The sequence below is a fragment of the Bos javanicus genome, chromosome 1, assembly GCF_032452875.1.
Source record: "Bos javanicus breed banteng chromosome 1, ARS-OSU_banteng_1.0, whole genome shotgun sequence".
In the NCBI taxonomy this organism is placed as follows: Eukaryota; Metazoa; Chordata; class Mammalia; order Artiodactyla; family Bovidae; genus Bos; species Bos javanicus.
The window spans coordinates 60,736,497-60,762,146 of record NC_083868.1 but is presented as its reverse complement, the minus strand read 5'-3'; the positions used below and the strand labels follow the sequence as shown (position 1 = coordinate 60,762,146).

Here is a 25,650-nt window from a genome sequence, read left to right as displayed (position 1 = left end):
CAGACCACTCACTAGGACTCCACCGAGAATCGGCAGCTTATATCCACTGCAAATCAGTAGGAGGAGAGACCTTACAAGGCATTTATCATGCTTCCTAATTGGACCCTGGGGACCTGAGAACTGCCATAGTTTATTGCACTATTTTACTCATCACAATGCTGGTTGTAAAAGAAAACGCTTCCCACGTTTCTGTAACACATATGTACGTTTTAATAGCTGGACATTACCACTAACAGAGTATCCTTGCTATAAATCACAGCTATCAGTCCACTCTACTTTATACGCCCCATACTCACAATGGAGATTCTTCTGTTTTAACCACTTACCTTCCAAACCTTGTAGTTCCAGTATGACTTTTCTTTTTTAACTACTTAAGAGAATCTTGCTTGGGGCAACCGTAGCATCCTGTGGTTTAAAAAAAAAAAAAAACAGATAACTGTGCCTTGACTGAGTACCCATCCCATGCACCATCCCATCCTCTGTAGCCCTCAGGACACTGAGCATCCCCACCCATGTGCTATGTTGGAAAGTTGCTTGGCCATTCTGAAGTGCTTTCTCAATTGTACATGTGAATGTTTGGAGGGCAGAAATGACTAAGGGAAAAAAGGAACGTAAAAAAAGCAGTAGCTTTCACTTCTCTTTGTTGAATCACAACTTAGAGAGTAACTTGGGAGATGTGTTCTCGTCCCTGCAGTTCCTGAACACAGGTAAGTTCATTGTGGAAGGTTGTTTACTTCATGTCACAGTGCTGAAATAGACGGCATGCTCTCACCCACTGGAGGTTGGTCTTCCCATCTGTCATTAAACGAATGCGTCACTGTCTATTCTGCCTTTAAATGTACTCTCCACTTGCCTTCGCTCTGTAAAGTTCCTTTATTTTCTGTTCATGTTTTCTTTTCATCTGATTTTCAACCATTAGGAACACCAGAAAGAAACCTCATTCTTGATGGGCAGTGAAAACTAGTTTCTGGCCCAGACGAAGTTTGTTTGACAATACACGGTATTTTGGTTACACTATTCATTCCTTCGAAAAAAAAGTACCATCCTAGTACTTTCTATGTCAAGCTCTAGCTCTGAGCTAGGTACTTGGGAAGTGCTGTGGGAAGAAGCCAGACACGACCTCCACAGTAATAGACCTTACAGACCTGCCCGGGCAGTAGTTGTTGATGAGCAGTTACGAGAAACTTTGCTAAGTTGAGGAGACCTGTGTGGTCTATGGAGAACTCAGCACAGGGGCACCTTAGCTAACCTGGACCAGTCAGTTCTCTTACCAGTGAAAGTGAAGTTTAAAATTAAGGCAGAAAGAAGAGAAGGGAGAAAGGAGCAGAACATCCCAGGATTGCAGAGAATTAGAATCCAGAGACAGCTCAACAGTAGTGTCTAAATAATTTTTTAAATATGGGGGAAAAACCCACATTTTTTCCCTAATAGTTTCTTACTTTTCCTCATTTGCATCTAGCCTGTTTAAAAACAAAAGAAAGGTGATAAACCAGTGGAGTTAAAAGAGAAGAGATGGGCATTACTACCTGTTACACATTTAAGATAAAGAGCAGCCGTCAACTTGACTACTGTGCGGACATGTGTGGATAGGGTATACTATGTGGTAGGTGGTGTTACAGAGGTGAGTTTTCTGGAGGATGCTGAGAGCCATTCTCTATCAGAGCTTCTAGAGAAAGCTTTTAGCCTCTCAACAAGGAGGCTTGACAGTAGGCTTTTAAGTTAGTTGTCAGGATGGTCAGGTCAGTTGGAGCCATCTGTGTTTTCCAGGAGCTGCTTGCTCTAGAACCTGGAGGTATATTATGTCTCAAGTCAGTGACACAGCAGGAATTACAGATAAATCCCTGAGGGGTCCTGGCGCTCCCAGTAGTAAAGGCATTGCCAAGGTTCCAAAGCAGAACCGCCTTCACCAAGTTCTCTGCCCTGCGGCGGTCAGTGCTATAGACGCAGGCTCTGGGGTAACTCTGAGCCTACCACTGTTTTTTAATCCCTTGTCTTCTTATTTGTGAGAGCCTTAAAATCCCAGGAAATTCACTTATCTCCGCCTTCAAATTCCACAGCGAGTTACCTTGTTTCATGGTATTTGAATGTTTTTGGTTTCAAACATATGAAATGAAAACACATATTACACGGATTAAGGCCAGTCTTGAATCCCTTAGAATTTAAATCTAAAATGTATTCTGAAACGGATCTGCAATTCACAATTTAGAGCATGGAAACAGAGGGAGAAAACCAGACAGGAGGCAAATCTCTAGAGACCTACACAAACCTGTACTTTTAAAATCCTTTTTTAGCAAGTCAAATACATGAAGGCGCAGAAGGCTTCCAAATGTACATGAAATTATGTCTTTTCAACTGTAATCTACTTTGCCCCAACAATAAGTAGATTCGGGGCTAGGAAGTAGCTCTTTATGAAATTGGGTGACTGTTCTTTCATTCCAATGAGGACCAAATGCCAGGATTTTACCCACAGGTGCAATGGGTGTGTTATAGGCACAGGAGCATAAGCATTTGTTTCTTCTTTAAGGCAAAGAGTTCGTGTCTGGCTCTAATAACTTACTAATTCAAAAAAATTTACTTCTGGAGTTTTTCTGTCTTATATATATTTTTAGGTGGAGTGGCCCAGGGAAGTTCCTTTATTAAACTTACCCCATTGGGCATTCTCTAACATTTTAATTCACTGATTATTAAAAATTAAACCTCTCAGGCTAAATAAGAAACCTGCAGGATTTGAGCAGGCTGACTTGCTTTAAGAGACTTAATGAAACCCTTCCTTTATGCTGGGAGTGCTTAGTGATCCTGTACTTTCTGGAACAGTCCGTATCACCATCGAGCAGAGCCTATAGCAGTTAAAGTCATTTCATGTACCTGTACTTACTCCACAGAGCACTTACTTCAAGCGTGCAGTCAGAAGGACCTCATAAACCCATATAATACATATTTTATTGCATTGTCATTTCATGCTGTAAAGACAATGTTCCTTATAGAAATTAGACCTCACCTATCTTAGCTTCTCTTTAGTTTCACTAATACCAGCCAACTAAAAAGTGGCGGGGAAAACTCAGTCTCCTTGTAATGATGTCAACTCAAAGCTAAAGAATCAGAAAATTATTATTTTCTTTTCCCCAGATTTAGGGGATTATTTTCTTTACCCCAGATTTGTTTTTATAAATAGCTTTCCATTCTGATAACAAATGTTATGCTTTTCATTATGGAAGAATTTGAAAATATATGAAACTATAAAGAAGAAAATAAAGATTATATATAATCTCTCTCCTCAGAGATAACACCATTAATATGATAGAAACAAATGTTTTGTCTGAATCTTTGAGCTGTTGGTGTATTATCACATATTCGAGTGAAAACACCTGACCAGTTCTCTGCGTTCTTCCCCTCTGAGGCTGGCCTAGCCCTGTGTCTTGCTCAAGGTCACAGAACACTCAGGTTCAGGAGTCCCTGCCCCTCAGGCCACCGCCCACTCCACAGGGACCAGCACACCCTCCGCTCTTCCCGGTCCTGAGTCAAACCTGACTCACCCTACAAGACATTTCCACTGAGTCACCTCCAGGGTCTCCAGTAAGAGTCCGCCTTACTGAACCTCCTACTTTCTCTCTCTAAATTGGGGTATAAGACAAAGTTATCTTCTGTTTAATGAGATGAACTTTTATTTTAAAAATATTTTCTCCGATTCTCTTTCGTATAGAACATAATGGAGGGTTGGTCCACTAATTGATGAGAATAAGGAATGATTCTCAATTATTTTATTATATAATGAGACATTATATCCACATTCATTTTTCTCAATTATTCTATTATATAATGAGACGTTATATCAACATTAATTTTGATTTGGGTATACTCATTCATTCAACACTGAATTATCACCAGAATATCCAGGGTGGCAAAAAGCTTGATACATCATTCATGTCTCTGACTCACTTTGAAACAGCATCAGACTATCTGAAGTCCATTCCTGGTCATAGTCAATGATCAGAAGCCCCTAGGAGTATTTAAAAGTAAAGTGTAGGAGTCCTTTCTGACCCAAATCTAGCCAAGGGGGAGGCCAACTTACCTTCTCAAATATTGATGACATGCTGAGCTAAGACTTTTTCATTTCCCCAGCCAGTTTGGCATATTTCCCTAGTTGTCAGGATAGTGACTGACCTATGAAGTAGGTCAGAAAACAGCTACAACCTTAAGGTTGAGGATTAGACATATTTCTCTATGTTGGCTTTTCCTCCAGAACCAGACCCAGAATGATCGCTGAGATTCTCAGAGAACATTACTCTATAAATATTAGGCATGAGAGTTTATACAATATGGATATAGTACAAAAGAGAAAATTAAAACTCTAACAATCCAAATAGAAACCACAGGCATGTTTTTTTTCTATGTCAAAAGGAAAAATAATAATAATTCTTGTAAGTAGAAGCTGCTAATCCCTAAAGCCTCCAAGTAGAGCGGAGAAACCATTGAGAAAGAAATTAACAACTTTCAGAGTGTGGCTTTGAAAATTGAATTAATAAAAATGTCCCCCTTTTAAGCCAATATAATAAGAAAGGTTTTATTTTTTTTAATATTGGCAAAAAAAAAAAAAAAAGAGCACAAAAACACATAAATTCCCATGGAGGATACTTACAAATGTTATGCTTCAGGTCCTCAGCATCAGTGACGGAGCAAGTGGCACAGGGAATATTCTTAAATGTTTATTTTATTAAACTTCTTAATGATTTTTTTTATTTTTTAATTTTATTTAATTTTTAAACTTACATAATTGTATTAGTTTTGCCAAATATCAAAATGAATCCACCACAGGTATACATGTGTTCCCTCCATCCCTCTCTCACTTTTCCCAGACAATTGGAAGATAGATCCCCTGTTGAATTCGGACCTTCCCTTTCTGCTGAACATACATCCTTATTCATTCTGATACAGGAAACAAAAAAAAAAGTCCAGTTAGTTAAGTCCGCTAATATGTTATTTTCGAAACCCAGGGCTCATCAGAAAGCTTAAAAAGAGTTGTGCCATATGCAACAGAGAACATTTCCTTGTTCCAGTGACTGTGGCAGGTTGAAAAGTGAGCCGTTTATGTTCAAGTAAATACCCTGGAATTAGAACAACTGTGCAAACAATATAAACCCTCCAACTCTATGTATCTACCTGTGAACTGGAATGAATGCTTATAAGCAGAGGATTAGAGGTAAGCTGTCAGAGCACTAAAAATCAATTCTTCTCCTCATGGGTTTGTTGTACCCTCACCTCCTCTCCCAGATAGAATTCAAAAAGGAGAAATGCGGTAACTCTTCATAAATATAGATACAGAAATTTCCTCAGGTAGTGAGGGAGTCAGACCCAACTGAGCGACTTCACTTTCACTTTTCACTTTCATGCACAGGAGAAGGAAATGGCAACCCACTCCAGTGTTCTTGCCTGGAGAATCCCAGGGACGGGGGAGCCTGGTGGGTTCTTGTCTATGGGGTCGCACAGAGTCAGACACAACTGAAGCGACTTAGCATTAGCAGCAGCAGCAGTGACAGAGTTAACAAACTGTAAACTGTAGAGCTTCCAATGAAGCATCTCTTGCCTTCACAACACTCACTTTAATGGCAAGAGACCTAGTCCTACCGCATAGTGACAGATGAAAGGTAAGAAGAAATCTTCTGGACTTTGAAACAAACAAAAAAAAAAAGCTTGGGTTTTTGTTTTCTAAGGTTTAAATTTCATGAGGATATTCATAAATAAAGCTCGGTCCTCCAGAAAATTTTCTACCTGCCAGGGATTTGGAGACTAATGAAAGAACCTCCTGCTGTTGCTGCTGCTAAGTCGCTTCAGTCATGTCTGACTCTGTGCAACCCCATAGATGGAAGCCAACCAGGCTCCCCGATCCCTGGGATTCTCCAAGAACACTGGAGTGGGTTGCCATTTCCTTCTCCAATGTATGAAAGTGAAAAGTGAAAGTGAAGTTGCTCAGTCCTATCCCACTGTTAGTGACCCCATGGACTGCAGCCTACCAGGCTCTGCCGCCCATGTGATTTTCCAGGCAAGAGTACTGGAGTGGGGTGTCATTGCCTTCTCTGAAGAACCTCCTAGCCCCTTATTATTCTTTAAATGACTGTGAATTCCCAACAGTCATTTTGCCTCTGTGTTAAAGCATGGTAGTTTCAAAGAATAATATTTCCCCCTACCTAGAATTTTAGAGGGCAGCTCTTAAGGTATTGATGGATTAATTCACTCAGTCACTCATTCATTTATTGATTTATGTATTCAGACACTTATTCACTCAATCTACTGAATACAGACTCTGTGCTGAAGAAATAGTGAGGCCGAGGCTACAGTAGTGAACAAGGAAGACGTCCTGCCGATAAGCAAGGCCCACTCAGCTCTTTTTGATGCTGTGTGTGCTGTGCGCTAAGTCGCTTCAGTCGTATCCGACTGTGTGTGACCCTATGGACCGTCGCCCTCCAGGCTCCTCTGTCCATGAGATTCTCCAGGCAAGAATACCGGAATGGGTTGCCATGCCCTCCTCCAGGGGATCTTCCCCACCCAGGAACTGAACCTGTGTCTCCCTTGTCTCCTGAATTGGCAGGCAGGTTCTTTATGACTAGTACCACCGGGGACATTTGTCTAACACAGCTGGTTGTAAAGAATCTGAAAGTCGAAAGTCAAAGACAGATTGGCATAAATAAATTTATCAAGGCACTTGCCTTTTCTAGTATTAAATTCTTTTCCCCATTGCTGCCTCCTACACCCTCATCAGGAGCTGAGATCTAAGCATATGACAATAATGCATTCACAGAATTTTAGAACTTTCTTTGTGCTTGAACCCCCTAAAGTTTTGTCCATTGTACTGCTGCTGTAGATTTATCCTTTTATTTCATTGTTCAGACTGGCACTACCATGCTTACTTGTTAAGTCTATTTGCTGAAGCTAAATTGACATGTGGAGAGAAGTCTTCAGGAGAGGCATAAAAATGGTAGTTGTCAGGTATATTCTAATGAGTATATCCAGGAATCCCTACAGAATTGGTGTCCCTGGCAAGGCAGTTTTACTCAAGAACTTGAGAGCGCCTTCATGTTGGAAAAGAAAGGATTATTGTCAGTTGTTAAGGACCAAGAGTTGTGTTTTTTTTTTTTTCTTTTTTTTGATCTGTAATAGGAAAGACTCCTTTTGAAAATAACAAAGATAATTTTTTCACTACTGCCACCTGGTGGACAAAGGTAATTACTTTAGACGGCGCAAAGGCACATGTTTAGTATTACCACAAGATGGCAGCATACAACCAACTTTTCAAAGAGCCCTCCTCAAAAATGTTCAGAATTTTGCTCCTCAAAAGAGAACGGTCTACTCCAACAGAAGTGGATGAATAAGACATAATAATACAAAATAAAAGTTACATTCTCTTTTTTCTAAATACAAATGGAATTCCAAGTCTTAAGATCGTTGGTATTTCACAAACTATGTCATTCATTGCCATAGGGAAGACTTCCTAGACTTTTAACTGGCAGTTTGCTTTTTAAAGATAACTTAAACAAGAGTATATTTTTTATCTGATTTTTAAAAATATTTTCTTCATAGAATGTAAAGTTTGAGCAATGTTTTTGAATTCTTTTGTTAAATTATTTTTAGTCAACTAGTAAGGCAGTGTCCATTCCCATTTAGGACATTCAGACTTTTGCTCAAGTCTGTTCCCTTTACTGGTTAACCTATTGCTAGTTTTCTCCTGACCAAAATGCTCCCTAATCAGTCCGCTTCGTTATCACTTCAGTGTGCTAGAATCTTTTGTTCATCCGTAGTGCTATAGATTTTTAAAAAAAAAATTTTTTTTTGAAACAGTACTGCCATGGCTAACTTTGAAGATCTGTTTTTCTCTTTTTCCACAAAACTTTTCCTGACAGTCTCCTCTGTAAGCAATTTTTACCATAAATCTGACAACAACAACTCTTATTTATTGAGCAATTAGCATGTGTCTGGCAGCATTCCAAGCAGAGTATGATAATTATCTAAGTGATCGAACAAAGCTGTTGTTGTTTAGTCACTAGGTCTTGTTGATCTCTTTTTCAACGCCATGGCCTGTAGCCCGACAGGCTCCTCTGTCTATGGGATTTCCCAGGCAGGAATACTGGAGTGAGTTGCCATTTTCTTCTCCAGGGGATCCTGCCAACCCAGGGATTGAACCTGGGTCTCCTGCATTGACAGGCAGATTCTTTATCATTGAGCCACCAGGGAAGCCCCAGAACAAACTTACAGGAAGCTTTTAATTAAACTTACTTTACAGTTGATGAAACTGAGGCAAAAAGAAATGAAGTGATAATTTCTAGTTAAGCAGAACTGTTGGTGTCCCTGCCTGCCTAGGTTCTTGAACAACTGCTTGGAATTATTCTATGAGACCTGGGATGGACCATGGGAAACCTAAGGGGTTCTTTACACGAAGATGATCCCATCAGGAAATCTAAACCCCTTAGGGTGAAGAGCATCACTCTGTGACCCTGAGCTACTGCTGCTGCTGTGCTCAGTCACGTCTGACTCTTGCAACCCCAAGGGCTATAACTCACCAGGCTCCTCTGTCCATGCGATTTCCCAGCCAAGAATACTGGAGTGGGTTGTCATTTCCTTCTCCAGGGGAGAAGAGATCAAACTTACATCTCTTGAGTCTCCTGAATTGGCAGGTGGATTCTTTACCACTGCACCACCTGGAACCTTGAGAAGTCCGTATAAATTCTAAAGAATGATAAACCAAAGAATTTGAGCAAAGAAAGAGGAGAACTTGTACTTTGCACAGGAGCAGAGCCAAAGTTTCCCCAGTCAATACTGAATCATATAAATGTCTCAATGATAACCCTAGAGTTATGTAGGCTACACTTACTCAGCCCTGCTATCATAAAAATTCCAGAGGGGTATTGTGAATAATGGACAGAGTTCTGCCTGGAGAAGTGGGAGCCCTGAATTTCAGTCTCAGCTCTGCCTCTTGCTGTCTGTGTGACCTTGGGGAACTGATTAACCTGTCTGGGCCTCATTTTCCTCATATTTTGATGAGCAGTTCTCTACAGAGATTTTGCAATATTTGAAAGCAATATGCTGATTTTAAAGAAAAGTTGTGAGAACAGGTATTATCAAAGGAAACAGGTGACAGCATGTTTAATACACAAATGAAACATTGCTGGTCAGGTGATCTGTGTGGTCAACAGGTGGACACCAGCATTTTAAGTCTTAATAGAATCTGACTTCACTTCTAAGTTGACAGTGACCTCAGTAACTGGCTTCTGCTAGAAGAGGAGCAGAAATCGTGCTCCAATCTTCTGAATGGACCTCCATCCTTCTGCAAATAATAGACTAGCTCGTCAAGGACAGAAGGGCAGATGCTGATGGCTTTGAGTGTCTTCAGAAGTGTACCAGCAATCATGGTATAAAAGAACCTTCACACACCCCCAGCTGCCTCACCCCACATCTGTCCTCACTTGTGGACACAGTTTGCTCTATGAACAGCCCAGCAAATGCTGAATAGTAGTCAAACATTTTCAAGACTTTGGATGCTAGGACAGTGGTGCCCTTCTTATAGCCATCATGACTATACTAGAAAACATCAGGCTGTTTGAGACTTCTCCTTGTGATATCCTTAAATCATAAAGGCAAAAGGAAAATCTGCGAGGGAGAGGATTCCTAGATTGCACTGAACCTCCAAAACTTTGCAGACCTGATTCTGAAGCTCAGACCCCTTTGTGCTAAATCAGAGGATAAAGATTTTAGCTACACAGACTCTCTGTTGTTTTACAGAGTCTCAGCTCCTCTGTTAGAAGGATGCCTGGCATATCTTTATTCTTCTCATATTTCAGTGATTTGGTCCATTGTGTACTCAGAGTGCCGTCATTCATTTGCTGTGCCAACAAGGGAGCAGTAACAGATACAGTTCCTGCTTCTGTGGAACTCATAGCCCACTAGTGAAATAAGCATTCATCAAAACACCAGACAAATACATTTGAAATTAAAACTGAGATGAGTGTTGTGAAGGAGAACAGAGCTTATAATAGAGGGACTTCATTTTACCAAGGAGTCTAAGGAAGATTTCTCTGTGGAATATGTAACTAAATTTTGAAGGGTGAGGGGGATTCCTAGTAGAGATATCATCAGGCCATAGACCCCACGACAAAGAAAACGGGGTACCACGGAGCATCAGGAAGGTTTGTGGGCTGGGACACCGGGATAATAAACATCTCCACATGAGATGAGGCTGGAAAGGTGAAAGGGCAGAGCCATGGATGGCATGCTAAGTATTTTGGTCTTTATTCTGGAAGTCATGAGAAAGCATAAGCCAGTTTCAAGCAGGATGGTGAGGAGACTGGGTTCCTAATCTGAAGCTTCTTTTTCTCTTCAGAGTCCAGGTCACTTTATGCCCTTAGTGAAAGCATGCCACTCAGGAATGCAGGGCTGTGTCCTGATCCTCACAGAGAAGAAAACCTATGTCCAGCTTCCATGGTTTGGACTCCTATATCTGATCAGTCATCCAGTTGGTCCTGAGATTCAAAGTATCCTATGGAAATTTTCCATATTTACTTCTAAATATCGAGGAGCGCTGTGCTTTAATTGAGCAAGATACTTAAAAGGGAATCCAAGCATTTTACCTATAGAAGCTCTCCCAACACTGAGAGTTATTAGTAGATTCAACAAGTATTTATTGTATACCTGCTACATGCTGGGTTCTGATCTAGGCACCAGGGTACAGTGGTTGACAAGATATGCACTGTGGCTGCCTTCATGGAGGAGAGAAACTGAACAAGCAAGTAAGTCAATGTGTAACATGGGGAAAAGTAGGGATCAGGACTATTAATATTAGCAAACCAGGGTAAAATAACAGGAAGTCACAGAGGATACCGTTTTTGAGAAGATGATGGGGGAAACCCTTCCTGACATTTCAGCAGAAATCTGAATGAAGTGACTGAGCTGGCCAGGCAGAGGTCTGGGGAGGGACATTCCAAGCAGGTGCGAGGGCAAAGGTTGTAATGTTGGAAGGGATTTAGTGTATTAGAAAAAAAAGGTAGAAAGGAAAAGGAAAAGGAAGAAAGGTAACCGGTGTGAGTAGAGCAAAGCAGATGCAAAAGGGTAGAATGGGGTTGGGTGTGGGGAGGCAGACACAACCTCTCCTTGGCTACATTGCAGTCAAGAGTCCTTTCATCTGCCATCCTCAGAGATCTCGTACTCGTCTGCACTCATCACATGTTACATCAAGTACCTGAAGCTGCAAATTGCTTTTGCCACCTCCAACCGCACATTTGTTCCAACAAAGCAGTCTCTTTCCATGTACCTTTCTTTCAGTCTCTACCAGTGTGTGTTCCTCTGAGCGTGCTCTTTCTCCTTTCCTCTCGTTCTCCTTGCAGTGGAGAGTACCAGACGACCTTTGTGCTTACTCTCAATTGATTCAGAATTTTTTACCTGTTTTTGTTTTGCTAAATGTTTCCTTTTTAGAAATTGGCACCACCGTGCACTTCAAGCAAAAAGGTATGGTTCTTATTTCTGATTCCCTTCTGTATGTTAAAATTGAGAGTCCGCAGCAATACATTGGAGCCTTCTACACGTGATTATTCCCTATTGATAATTTGTGATAATTTCCATAACACATTTGCCACTATTTTTCCCAAACTGTGAACTTTCTCATTTACAATAAGTCTCTGATCCAACAATGACCCCTCTATTGCTTCTGACTTATTCATTTTTGAATCTCTGGAACTGAGCAAGTTATTCCCTCTCCCATTGTCCTTAAGTTCCCTTGGTTAATTCCTGCAGAGCTGCACTTCTGGAAATGTCCACTTCCCAGTGTTAGGGCTCTCAGTTGAGACAGAGAGTCCACTTCATCACCCCTCGTTGGCTGTTGAAGCAGATATATTGCTCAAGGAGATAGAGTAGGGTCTCCAAAAATGAAGAACTTGAGCATTCCCTATGCCCTCCTGCCAGAACCTTCTCCCATACCCTGGCCCTGCCACCCTATACCCAGGCTGCAGGGACATCTGGTAACTGCCTTTTTGTGCTGTCAAACTGCCTCATGTAGCTCTGTCAGCCACGTGGCACGTGATTCACACACTTTCCCCTGCAAAGACAATATAGTCAGGTCAACACTTCATGACATGGACCCTAAGACTCAAACAATTACCAATTCTGATGTGTTATCTTTACAAGACCAACAGAAATCCCTAACAGTGTCTGTTCCCATACCAGAGTCATGGAAAAATCTATGTGGCAGGCACCACCCTGCATAAATTTTCATGGCCACCCACTTGGCTTGATAAGTGTCTCCTATGAAGACATCTTGTCTGAGTGTCAAAGGGGCTAAGGCTACCAAGATCACTCTCAAGAGTGAAAACCTATTCTTATGGTCCTTAGACCCAACCAGGCAGTGAGCCTCAGAGACTGTGGACCAGCTTTGTTGGTTACACCCAGGAAAGGGCCAGCATCTAGTTTATGACCAGTGCTAGCAAGCCCTCACAGAATGCAGCAGGGAAGACGTGACCAGAAATACGTATATAGGATCAAGATTATTTGGGATAAGAAGTATAAACTGCTGTCCTCTTCATACCTTCTTCTCTCTGCATGCCACAATTGTCCATTACATTTGAATCTTAAGTAACTGGTGGTGTTAGAACACAATGATACCACAGAGCTTTGGAGTGGAGGGGAAAATAGAGCATGCGATTTTTTTTTTTTAATTTCAAAGATCAATGAGAAAAATTCATAGTGTCACTCAAAGGAAAGTAATGGCCTAAAGTTTCAAGATTTTGCAAGTCAAAATATTTGATGTTGTTTTGATGGAAAAAGTGTGATAATTCCAACTTCATTGTGAGAATACTCCAAGACCGTTTTTATAGAAAAGGGAGATAATGCATAAAGCATTGTGGATATGGAACCCAAATTTATTTTCAAGACACACTGCTCAAAGAAAACATCAGTATACCCCCTCTTACAATTTGCTCCAGGCCTAGAAACTACAGGCTCTCCTCCCCAGTGGATTCCTTCACGCAGAGGAAGCTGTACTGACAGAAAATGATCAGCAGGTGGCACCAAAGTCAGTCTTTTTCCCTTTTAAATGTGGCTCCAGGCCACTGAGGGGGCCTCAGCCTGGGCTTCAAGATAATATCTAAGAGACGTTTAGTAGATTATTTTTCTCCTTTGTTTAACAATTGTTTTGCATATTGTTTATGTTTTTATTTTAGTCGTTTTGTCAATCCTTAATAATTCTAAGAAGAGTTTGAGCTTAAATTCATCTGGCCCTTCTTTTCTTGTATGGCTGAACTATGTTCTATCAGTCTTGCCCTTAATCACCAATTCCCTTGGATAAGCATTGTCCTGGCCAAGTGCCGTCCGGCCTTCACCTTGATACAGAGTCTCAACTATCTTTGGAGTTGAAAACCTTGACCTGGTGTGTTGACTCAAGATTCCCACTCCCGCTGCAGCTAAATTTTGCACTTTTCATGTCAAACATTAAAAGCCTTGACCCAGTTCGCAAACCAGTGTCTTTGATCCAGAGGTATTTCATGCCATCCTGTAACATAGACTTCCAGAGTTAATAACAATAATGACAATCTTGTTGTTATTGTTGTTCAGTCGCTAAGTCATGACTGACTCTTTGGATGCAGCAAGCCAGGCTCCCTGTCCTTCACTGTCTCCCAAACTTTGCTCAAACTCATGTCCATTGAGTTGGTGATGCCATACAACCATCTAATCCTCTGTTGCTACCTCTTATTAAATGTTTACTAGATAAACACACATACACATATATACATATATATAGGATGTGGCTAAATACCAAAATATGATTTTTTTCTGTTATGTGAAAAACATGTAGCAATTTTTGAATTGTGGTTCTATTTGCCCATCTATTCTTAAGGCTAATTTATGTTTGCAGACTCTTGCTTTCATTATATCTGTCAGTGTATAAAAGCACTTGCTGAGTGTGGCCATCTGGTATGGGAAATAAGATTTATCATTTGCATTTCCACAAATAAGCAGAAATTTCGTAACTATGAACTAAAACATAATTAATGATTTTGCTGATGATTCTTCCCTGAAATAGCCATTAACTGAAGTAGTCTCCTATGCAGTCATATATACATGTATCTGTAATTGTATACACACTTGCAGTCATATATACACGTATCTGTAATTGTATACACACTTGTGTTGATTCCCCAACTATCACCGGTTTACCCTTGTTTTTTTCAAGCCTATTTATTTACTCTCAAAACCAATTATGAAAAGAGCAAGTCATATAAGCACATCAAATAGCTATATGAGAGCACTTAATGCACTTAATAAATAATAATTGATAGAGATGAAAATATCTTTCAGAGAGCCACAAAATATATTTCAGTTATGTGGTAACAATTCTATTGGAGATAAAATTAAAGATTATTAAGAGTCATACTAAGATTCCCTATGTATAACATAGAATAGCATGTAAGAGTAATAGCTAATTGTCAACTTTGTGTGTTAAAATACCTTTAACATGTGTCTATCATATGTGTATATGAGTATGCATATAACAAATATACTTCTCTTGGCATCTGCATATGTATGTGTACATACATTAGCAAGAATATTATATGTGAACATGTGTATCTAGGTTCATATATGCATATATCATATTTTTCAGTGATGGCATTTTTGTTTTATCACATATTTACTATCCTTCAAATAAAATGGTTTAAGACTAGACTTCCCCCAGGTACCACTCAACTCCAAGATGTCTGAAAGATAATCCAACCTGTCTCAGCACTAAAAATGAGATTAAGGAAATAGGCAGAATTGAGTCTGAAAACCTGTTTTCAAAGGATCCCTGGGGCAAAACAAAAATCATCCTTGCTTAACCCTGTCTGGCCTCAATTTGTGTGTAGTCTTTCTCTGTTTGGGAAGCATCACTGACACACTAATCCAGACAAACGTGCCACAGAACTCATGACATCTAAAGCCCAGAGAGAAATGAAAATGATGGGGGACTGCATTGCCATCAGGCTGGGGGCCCTGGCGAGGGGCCGTTAAGGGAGCTTAACGGTCCCCAAAGGCCAAAAAGAATGATGTGTGTGTGGGGGGTGTGAATTAGGAAAAACACTGACTTAATATCTAGATTCTAGTGCCTGGTCACCATTACTAATCAGGCGCTTTATGCAGAATGCATAATCTTTTTGATCCTTAATTCCTCATGTAAGGCATGAACCTGAAGATAGCTTAAGTGTCTTATTAATATAATCCTGCAGTCATTCAGAAAACTTAAAGAATGGACTGGATATTTAAATCTTTTATTCTGTGTTTCCATTGCTCAACACATAATAACACTCAAACACTCATTTTATACTGTAACTATGCTATTCAAACTTTATATATATATTATATATTAAGTAGCATTTTTAATATTCTTAATAAGACATTTCAGTTTAAAGAAAAAAGATCTATTGAAAATCATTTTTTTCAAAGATAATGGATACCTTCCTGTTGCTTTGTTGGTTCTGGGCTACTGTTTTAAACAAACCCAGATTTCATTTGCCGAATGTTTGACAGGAGACTCGGGGTACCCCTTCACCACATAACCTCACTGCGCAGCAGTGACAGGCACAGACTCTAGAGTCAGTCACTGGGGGAAAGCCCAGCTCTCTGCTTACTGTGTAAACTCATGTGGTGAACTTACCCTCTCTGTGGCTCCCTTATCTCCCTGGAAAGCAGGGTTCACTAGAGGACCTGCCTTGTAACATGGTTGTGTGCTTATATTTGTGAAGCATTTTTAACAGGACGTGTCGTAAGTGCTATGTAGTTGTTTCTTGGCTGTCTTTGGTTGCTGTTGTTCCTATAATATTATTTTTATTGATACGTGAAACATAGATGGGCGAATATTCTTATATTCAACATTTTCCCAGTTATTTTATATCTGACCTGGTATGTTTGTAGACAATTTTGGAAATGTTCACATGCCAGAGGATGCTTCCATTGCACTTGCACAAGTACAAACACCCACACTCACATACACACTCATTCACACATACTGATCTCCTTAAATGCCCTCAAAACTTTCAACTGACCCATGGTTACAATGACACCATTTTTTCCTTTTGAATGTCATGTCTAAGCATACAGTCTTAAATCCAAAAGTCTCTGTTGTGAAAAACTGTTTTCCTCTTGTAATGAATCTAAATGAACAGAACTATACAAAAGGAGGAAATGCAACAGGCAAAGCATAGGAGGCAAGCTCTAGACCTACACTCACTGCCTCAATTCTTTCTGTGTAAATACACAAATCCCTCACCCACTCTCTTCTCCATTTGCACACCCACATCCCCCAAATTCTTCTACATTGGGAAAACTCAGGTTGGCAGTGGGAAACCCACTGATAACCCCTCCAGGATGAATTCTGGGCAAGTTCAAGTCTCAGCTCTGCTCCAGTTTGGACCTGCCTGGCTAGGTTTGTTTGTTTTTGTTGTCATCATAATTAATTTTTAGTGTCAAATGAAGGGTTTGGACCAGATGACCCCCTGCTGCTGCTTAAAATCCCACCATGAGTTGACTTATTTTCTGCCTTGCAGCTAAGGTGCCACCCAGCCAAAAACGTTACTTTAAAACAATTCCTCTCCCCACTAACAAATAAATAGCCACTGCCACCACCACCACCCCTCCCCCGCCCCCTTGAGAAGAGAGCGTTACAGACTGGTTCCACATTTTATTGATGGAGATACTGTGGTGAATCAGCTGGAGGAGCCCGTGTCTGGCTGCTGAAGGACCCTCAGCAATGCTTGGAATCTTAATGAGTGCTGACATCCCACTGCTGTGCAGACCAGAGAGTGCAAGATAAATTTGGGTGGAGAGGAGACTGATCCAGCATCATACAAGATACCCCTAAGATACTTATAGATCAACCAGAAGGATTTAGAAAAGATGGTGAGTCCTTCTTAGACTGTATATAAGTGCCCCGACTTTGAGATGCTGGTACACGGCCCAGTCTTACCTCTGAAATAAGGAGCAGTCAGTTGTGACATAGAGTGGACTGGATGTATTAATAATTACTTTCTTTTCTCTCTCTTGCACTGCAGGACCTGGGTCGGTGAGAGGAATAAATGGATCTATCAGTCTGGCTGTACCACTGTGGCTGCTGGCAGCATCTCTGCTCTGCCTTCTCAGCAAATGTTAATAGAATAAAAGTTTTAAAATAATTAAAAAAAAAACACACAAAAATGCGTCACACAGGATACAGAGCGAGAGAGAGAGTGAAATGGGGGGAGACTGTTTCTTTCACAACTTTGTGTGTTTATAAATGAAGGGGGAAATAAGAAAATGAAGAAGAAAATACAACATTTAAAACAATTTGAAAGTCCATCAATAAAAATTGAAGTATAATTCCAGGTGGGAAAAGTTCTACCAAGAAATGTGTATATCTAAGCAAATGTAGACTGTGTAAAGACTCCATCAATTAAGGAGATTTGATGTTATAAAAAAATGACAAGTGAAGAAGTACCAGATGGGTATTAACCCCCCACCACACGCACACACACATACACACACATACACACACACACACACACTCTTTATCCTTCCTTCATCCTTTTTCATCTGCGGGGAAAGAAAAAAATATGGTCTTGCCTTGGTGTTTATACTACCAACATCATTTTATTCTGTTTTTTAATTTGAGCTGACGCATAGCCATTCAGACTATCAATGGAATCCATGCTGGAGTCCTACCTGACTCTTTATCTGGTTTTCCTGCTTCCACTCTCCCTCCAACTTTTAAGACCATCTCCGTGTTCGATCTGCCCCGCATCCCTGCGCATCCGCGCCGGATATCTGCTCTTTATCCTCACCCCGGCCGCTTCCCTTCACTCCCACCCCTTAACCCCCACCTCCCAGCACTCGTCATGCCGCAGATGCTAGAAAGTGCCATTTTAATTCTCTCCACTGTGCGCGCGTGCTGTCTCTCTCCCTCTCTCTCTCAACGTGGGTGTACGTGTGTGGGCGTGTGCGCCTCTCTCTAAAGCATGCCGAGGGAATGGTCCACGTGTACATAAACTCATTGTGCTGTAGATACTGTCCCTCATTGTAATCTTGAGATGCGGCTGTGACGAGGTGCTGGGGGCCGTGGGAGGGGAAGGAGGCAAGGAGCAGAGCCGCTCCCCCATCCATGGCTGTCACTGGACCTCAGCGTGTATTTCAGACCAAGCTGTGCCCCACCTACGGGCAGATCCTCATCTTCCTCCCAGTCCAGTCATCAGAACCCAGTCCAGAGTCACTCAGATTATCACTGTCAATGAAAGTGCCTACTATTGATGGGGTGAGCAAACAGTAGAAAGAATCAGTGATGCGGATAAGGTGACCTAGGACAGAAGTTTCTGATTTCACTCCGTTTCACGAGTGAGTCTGAAGGATTCATGTGCTTCCCAGCTTTTTGCCGACTTGGTCCTGCTCTGCCGCAGCAGTAGCAGGTATGGAGCAAATCCCCAGAAGTGGGAAGGTCTCCAAGGGTTAAGTCCTAGTGAAAGGATGCTGAGCCACGCGGAGATCCTTAGCAGCCCTGTTATGCCCCCTCTCCAATCTTCAGTTAACACTGCATTTGCTCCCATGGATTTCCCTGAGCAGAGATTTTTCCATATTTCAGATAAAATACAGTGAGCCACGAGCAAGGCAAGAGAAGTACAGATACCCAGGTCCCTACTCATGTGGTAGAAATACTGTGCCAGCCCCAATACAAGCATTGGCCATAACAAAGGGGAAATCTCCTTGTAGCTGCTCCTTTGCAGCTCTGTCCTGGTGTTCTAGGCTAATACTTGATTTGGTTGCCCGCATCATCTCCTTTCTCATCCATGGATGGTGTTCACAGCACTGCTGTTGATAGCACTCTGTCCTTATCCTGCACCAGGCCACTAGGAACAGCACTGTATTCCATCTTTCAGACTTACTCTTGGCTTCTTGTCTTCTGAAAAAGATACAGTGGGAGATATGATATTTAAGTTTACATATACAAGAGACATCTTATTGTTAACCCTGAAATATGAGTTAGCTCTCAACCAGAACAGCTGAGAAACTTGTAATCATTTAGGCAAAAGCTATATACATACCACAAAACTTGACATCACCACCACACCAGAAGGATTTTCTTAGGAAAAGCCTTACAGAGAGAGCTCCCGGTGTGTAGATCTTTGTCAGGAAACCAACTGTTGCTTTTACTTAGACTAATAGGCATTGGAAATGGCTCATTAGTGAGAAGACGTAGGATTGTTATTGAGGTCACAGTAGAATGTATTGCAGCAGAGCCAAATATGGTACCTCACCAAGTCTTAGAACCTGGAAAATGGCTGTTATATGATGTAAAACAGGAAGCTTCATAACTGCAAATCAGAAAAGGAAGGAAGAAAGGGAAGAAAGAAGGAAGTGAGGAAGAACTAGAAAGAAAGGGAGTGAGGAAGAGAAAAAGGAAGAAAGGGAAGGAGTATAGAAGGAGAGTGAAGAGGAAGGAAGGAAAATAATAAATCTGAAATTTATCTTGATAGACTTTATTAATTGAAGGCTCTTTGCAATGAGTCTCATCTTTAAAGGTAATGATCTCCTGATGAGTGGTACTTTTAATCTCTTCTAGGGGATTCTATTATTTTAAAAGCCTATCACCAGACTTCTTTTAAGATTCTGCAGTTTAGACATGAAACAGAAGGACAAATTGGACTTGGGAGTGCATAAAAGTATTTGTGGCAGATCCTGGCATAGGACCAAAATTCTTATCCAAGATGGTAGCTACTTAAACATAGAGAAGGTGAGCCTTGTTCCTAGGCAGCATCAATTTATTGACAATCAGGGATTTCTCTAACAATTTAGTCTTCTTAGTACAGGAATAAAATCTTATCATCCTTGACGATCAATATTTCCTATATTGAAGAGTCAACCACATCCTTAAGTGGAAGCTTTAGTGGAGTGCATGCTAATTTAAAGATACATAAGAAAAGAAAAGTAACAGGAGTTAATTCAGTTTAGTATCAATTTCAGGAACAGATCCCCATGGCATGTCACGGATTTTTCATCACACACCTAGATTTCTTATTGCCTCTACCCTATCCTAAGGACAAGGTCTTGGCTTTATAGAAGGAGATTCTCATTGAAAGGAATGTCTTTGCCTTGTCAGCACCATTTGTTCCCTGAATTTTATTAAAATGGTCCGTATATTAAACGTAATTAAACATGTATTGAATATTGTGGTGTTTGCATATATCTCTGGTAGGATCTGGGAATTTTGTCCTGTCTCCCGTTTCAGAGCAATCATTGACCCCAGAAATTTCATAGGTTTGAGGATGTTTTTGAGCAATGTGAAAAATGGAAGAGAACATAGTTTGGAAAAGGGTCAGGTAAAAGGTAGAAGCCAGATTACTGACATCGAGATAATAAGTTTAAACATGGGACTTCTTGGAATTTAGTTCATCACAACGTGATAACTTTCTTCAAGACTTTTGTCCGTTGGTAATCAAAGCATGAAATCCTGCAATGAAAAGAATCAACTGGCTGGAAATAATATACTGAGAGGAGTGAAATACATCAATTAATCTGAATGGCTAACACATTTAATATCCTTTGTATGCAAACTGAAACTCCACTCTTCATAAAACAAAATCCTGAGACCTGACTTACAGTTAACCAAAGCAGAAATGACCTTGATGAAGGGTCCTTCCTGAAGAATGAAAACTATCCTAGGTTTTACAACTGCAAAATTCTTTCCTCTGTGCAGTTGTTCATCGGAAGGTTTTGCCCTATTGGAGGAAATCTTACTAGTTTGGGCACAAAACATCCCTCTGCCCTGAAAGAACTAAGGCTTAGGGATAGGTCCTTGCTTTTTCTGATGGGAAGAATTGTCCCACTGACCTTTGCCTTCTCTTCCAAGTCAGACATCACCTTTGCCCTGGGCATTTTTTTTTTTTTTACTACATCTTCAGACAATTTGGGCTATTCATAGAGACCTTGTAAAAGTACTCGTGATTTTCATGTTATTGGAGGACAGAAACAAAAATCTGTTTCTCCTCCAAAAATGGACTTACCTCCTTTGCACACAAAAACTAAACTCCTCAGCATGAAAATATTTCTCAGTTGTTACCTACTGAGTTATTAGCTTCTTAACTGTTCCAGAATCATAGGTTCCATCCCCAGGTTGGTTGTGGTTTGAATGTGTCTATTGGCTTGCATCCCAGAATTTCCCATTTTGTTTTTTGAAGGTCTTAAATTATTTGTGGAAATATATATATATGTGTATGTATTTTTTTTAACCTTATCTTTACAGATGCTATATTTGCAATATTGTATGTATTATAAACCAAATCTAGAATAATGATTTAAACTTAAAAGGAAGAAAAGTATTGAATTTGGTTTTTAAAAAGAGCTATACTTCATTTTGAAAGACGTGGAGCCCCATTTTTCCACACTGTAATGATTTGTTTGAAAGGAATTTGCTTATGGATCATGTTCCATGGGAATAACCATCACCTTATTTTAGCTCTTCGACTTCATAAATTTTCAACCTGTATTTAGCCTTGATTTCTAATAAGTATCATTTTTATAGATATATAAGTGCAATGCTGTTATCCGACCTACAAAACAATTAATATTTTGAAGACAAATATTAAATATACCACAGAAACAGCGAAGACCCTGAGTTAAGAAATGTAAATCCAATTTAGGAAGTCTTCTTTCTTAAATGTTTAAAATATTTCTTCTCTAGTGCATTTGCTCTAGTGGAGTAAATTTTCTATAGTAGTTGGCATAATATCTGTAAGTGTCTCACTAAATGCAAAATGAAGTTTACGTTTATGTGCATACAGTGGAAGAGAAGTAAACCGTTCTTGTTTGCAGCTATGTTGTTAAATGTGGCCACGTGATATGCAAGAAAGACTTTATCTTCACCCAGCAACCACAGCAACCAGTGCATAACTAACCCGCTGACAAGCTAGCTGGTGTTAACGTTAGGTGTTGGTTTAACATTTACACCAGCGTAAATGTTTATGGATATTATGGAAAATTTATTTTAAAACCTTGATTTCCTTTCAGCGCATTTACATTCTGTGTGCTGATTAATAAATTAGGCACCAATCATGTGTAAATCAATGTAAATCGGTAGTTTATGTACATAATATAAACTATGTAAACTTCATTTTTCATGCAATGCCCAAGTTCAACTAAACTATGAATCTGAAAGGAAAAAAAAGCAAATAAAAATAAATAAAAACCAAAGCCTGTCACAGGTCAGAATGGGATGAAAGATGACTAATGGCCCAAACATAAGGTTGTCTCAGCAAAAGGAAGCAGACCCACAGAACTGCTATAAGCTCGCATCCTGCTCTGTTCCCAAGAGGTCACCTCTTTGTTCCTTCAGGACCTAAGTGCTGACTTAGGACTTAGGAAGTCAGGACTTCCGTCCAACACCTACCACAGCTGTCCCACCTGACCCCAGAGCAAGGGAAATGAAGAGACAGGGAGGACAGAGTTTGAAGGGCTCATGTGTCTGTTACATCAACTGTCAAGTGCTTTTGTTGTTATTGTTACTTCTTACTTACAACCTAAAGTCTTATTTCAACAGCTCCAAGGAAAGTAAGTCACCTATATCTTGATGAGCACAGTATTACTCAGTCTTTATTTTCCATTCAACAGAAACTTTGGGGTAGTTTCTTCGTCATCTCAATCCTAAGAAATTAAGGGATATTAAAAAATGTTACGTCCTTGAGAAATATCTTGCTAAAACACTCTAGGAAAGAATTACTCTTGCTTAATCTGGTGGATCTATTACCTATATTTCTATACTGACTATTGCAAATGAGGACAGAATCATTTTCATTGAGAGTATCTCTCTCAGCATGTTCTCTTGAAGTCTTTTTGAAGTGTCTGATGTGTTTAACAGAATGACATATATATGTCTTCTATGATCAGCACAGCTGGTACATAAGGAGTCATCAAAGAGATCTCTTCAGGGATCACATGAATTTTTTGCAAAGACTGTTATCGAAAGAAATTTGGGTCAAATTAATATTATGCTTAAAGTATACTCCTCTACCCAAGACAAATGACAACTTTATAAAGCGAAGTAGGTGGAAAGTGGATTGGGAGTCAGGAGAAATGAGTTCTAGCCCCAGGTCTGGCCTATAAGCAAGTCATATGACCTTTGGCAAATTAGTTAAACTTTCTGAGTTTTGATTTTCTCATCCTGAAAGTGAGAAATTTGAATGATTTCTCTAAAACCTCTGCCATCTCCAAACTCTCTGATTCTGAATAAGAATTGAATCTTCATGTAGCACTATGCCCAGCTTGTCATTCTAAGCAGCTATTTGTTGTTTCTGGTTTGATCTCTTTGATCTAGTTTGATCTTCACTTCTTGGAACCATCCTTCCATCATCTCCATGTCAAAAGCCAAAACTTTCTAGAATACAGGGTCCTTGGACTGGTTCTATAATTCTCTCCTAATCAAAATTTCTTAGTAACCTAGAGAAGGGACACATTCAAATTATACCGATGGCGTTGAGAGAGCTGGAGTTGTTTCTTTAATTGAAATGTTATAAAATCTAACTGTTGGACTATATTCTAATAATCTTTCATAGGGAGAAAATAGCCAGACTAGGTATTGGTCACATAACTAGTGAGGAAGTTGTTCATGTGAAGGGAAAGGAAACATCAGTCTTCTCCTCCTGGGCCAAGTGCCTCGTGATTGTAAATGGTTGTCCTTGAAACCTCTTTGCTTGTGCAGGTGGCCATAAGCAAGTGATCCCAGGTAGGTTCAAAAGTCTGTTCTAGGAGAAATGAGCAAGATAATATATTTTGTTTTGGAAGAAACATCTCATGGCATAAGTTTCTCTAAATTTGACTTATAGGCTATGTAGTCAAGTAAATGGATGGAGAGAAAACAAACCTCACGTTCACAAAATACAAGTCAGTACAATTTTAAAGAAACAAGTTGAAAACAAGACAAAAATAAACACATTTTAGCAGGTTACAGAGCTGAATGTAATAGGAGTTGTGAAGGTCAAAATCAAATGTAAAAGTTAAATACTCCAAGCAGAGGGTAAATAGGATGGTTTCTCAGGTGGTTGATGAGGAATTACTATCATGCACCTTGTTCTGGATGGCCTGAGCACAGGTGCGCTTGTCTTGACCCATCAAAGTATAGACCCACACTATCCTGGATGCTAATTTAGCATCTGTCCAATGGTGGCTTTTCATGCATTGCTTAAGAGAACAGAAATAATATAAGTCTCCTGTGCATTGAAAAGCAAGGATTATTCATAACTTCCCAGCATTAGTATCACTTTATATAGATGACAATTTGCAATGTGCTTAGAGTAGGTCTGAAACTCTCTTTAAGTGGGAAAGTGACCTGCCCATGGATAACTCCCCACTTCCAGGGTGATTTCAGAGGTGTCTTTGAGTGATGCTCCTGGACCAACTCCTACAGCTATGTTCTTCTCTGCATAAGCCCTCTCTATGTAAAGCCAGGTACAGAGTGAAAATCTGTTTCTTCCAAACGAAGAAAACCCTTGGGACCACTCGCTTTCTGGCATGCAGCAGTAATTCTAAGCTATTTGGAGCCTTTACAAAAAACAAAAACTCCCTTACTTAGTCTTTGTTCTTTATTAGAGAACGTTAAAGGTTCATCCTGGTGAATTATGACCATGTTCTGCTCCCTAAGTATTTACTGGGAGTAGGAGAAGGGTGAAGTGGAAATTACAGAAGGAGAGAAGCATGGGAGAAAACCTCCAACTTCCTTCCCCGGCACTGGTTCACCCCTTCCTTCTCACTGCTCTACTGAAGGGTGTATAAATCCTGCTCTTGGTTAGAATTCTCCTTATTAACAGTGTTATATACATATAAATATATATATATAAATATATTCCTTTTTTCATCCCTGTAGACATAAGCAAAACTTTCCTTGATGACAAAAACTCATGGCCATTTTTTGTTTGGGTTTTTTGTTGTTCAAGGTTTTTTTTTTATTATTATTTGTTTATTGGGGGGATTTTTTCCCTGGATACTAGCTCTGTGAAGGAAAATAAAAAGCGCAAGTGTGTGTTTAAACAAATTAAAATTAAAAAAGCTTTTTTCCTTTTCTTTTTAAATGTATTTGAATTCAGTTTCTCTCTTCTGTTACATTACACGTATGAATGCTCTGCTCTTCTGTGATCTTAAAACAAAATGAAATAAACGTGAAAAGGAGATGTGTCTTTATTGACCTGAGTCAGTGATCTTGTGGTTGACTGCACTGCTTCTTGGAAGTTTTTCCTGAATAATATAGAAATGAAGCCAATGATAATGAAAAATATGTAAAAGAAGGGATAGACCAGACACTGAAGAATCACTTGAAGGCCCTCTATCTGTGTCTTTTCTGTCACCGAAGGGAATGTGGTATTTACAATAATTGTCTTCATCTCAGCAAAGAGAGTTTCTGAAAGTTTTTCTTTTCCTCCCTTAAAGGGATAATAAGAAATAAGCAGAAATTACCATTGAGAAGCTACAGATAAAACATTAAGACTCTGTGAGTTTTAGACTTGAGTGAGACCTTTGGATATGATACCAAAAATCATTAGGGGGTATACTCCTTTAAAATCTCCATAATAAAGGTCATCCTTTAAGGTTTAGTTTTATTAAGATCCAACCTGATAGCAGTAGGAGGAAATCAATTAT

General features: G+C 39.9%; 1 protein-coding gene across 2 annotated transcripts in view; it reads left to right on the top strand.

The window, feature by feature from the left end:
* The window catches only part of LSAMP (limbic system associated membrane protein), a 707,286-nt gene extending 682,092 nt beyond the window's left edge, over window positions 1–25,194 (top strand). Inside the window, exons 8-9 of one of the 2 annotated variants that reach the window (XM_061395219.1) lie at window positions 11,455–11,487; window positions 17,055–25,194. In XM_061395219.1, the coding sequence (XP_061251203.1) occupies window positions 11,455–11,487; window positions 17,055–17,152 (131 nt within the window). In that variant the 3' untranslated portion in view covers window positions 17,153–25,194. The remainder of the gene's footprint in view (window positions 1–11,454; window positions 11,488–17,054) is intronic. The other variant, XM_061395302.1, reaches the window with a different exon arrangement.
* Window positions 25,195–25,650: the final 456 nt, after the last annotated feature.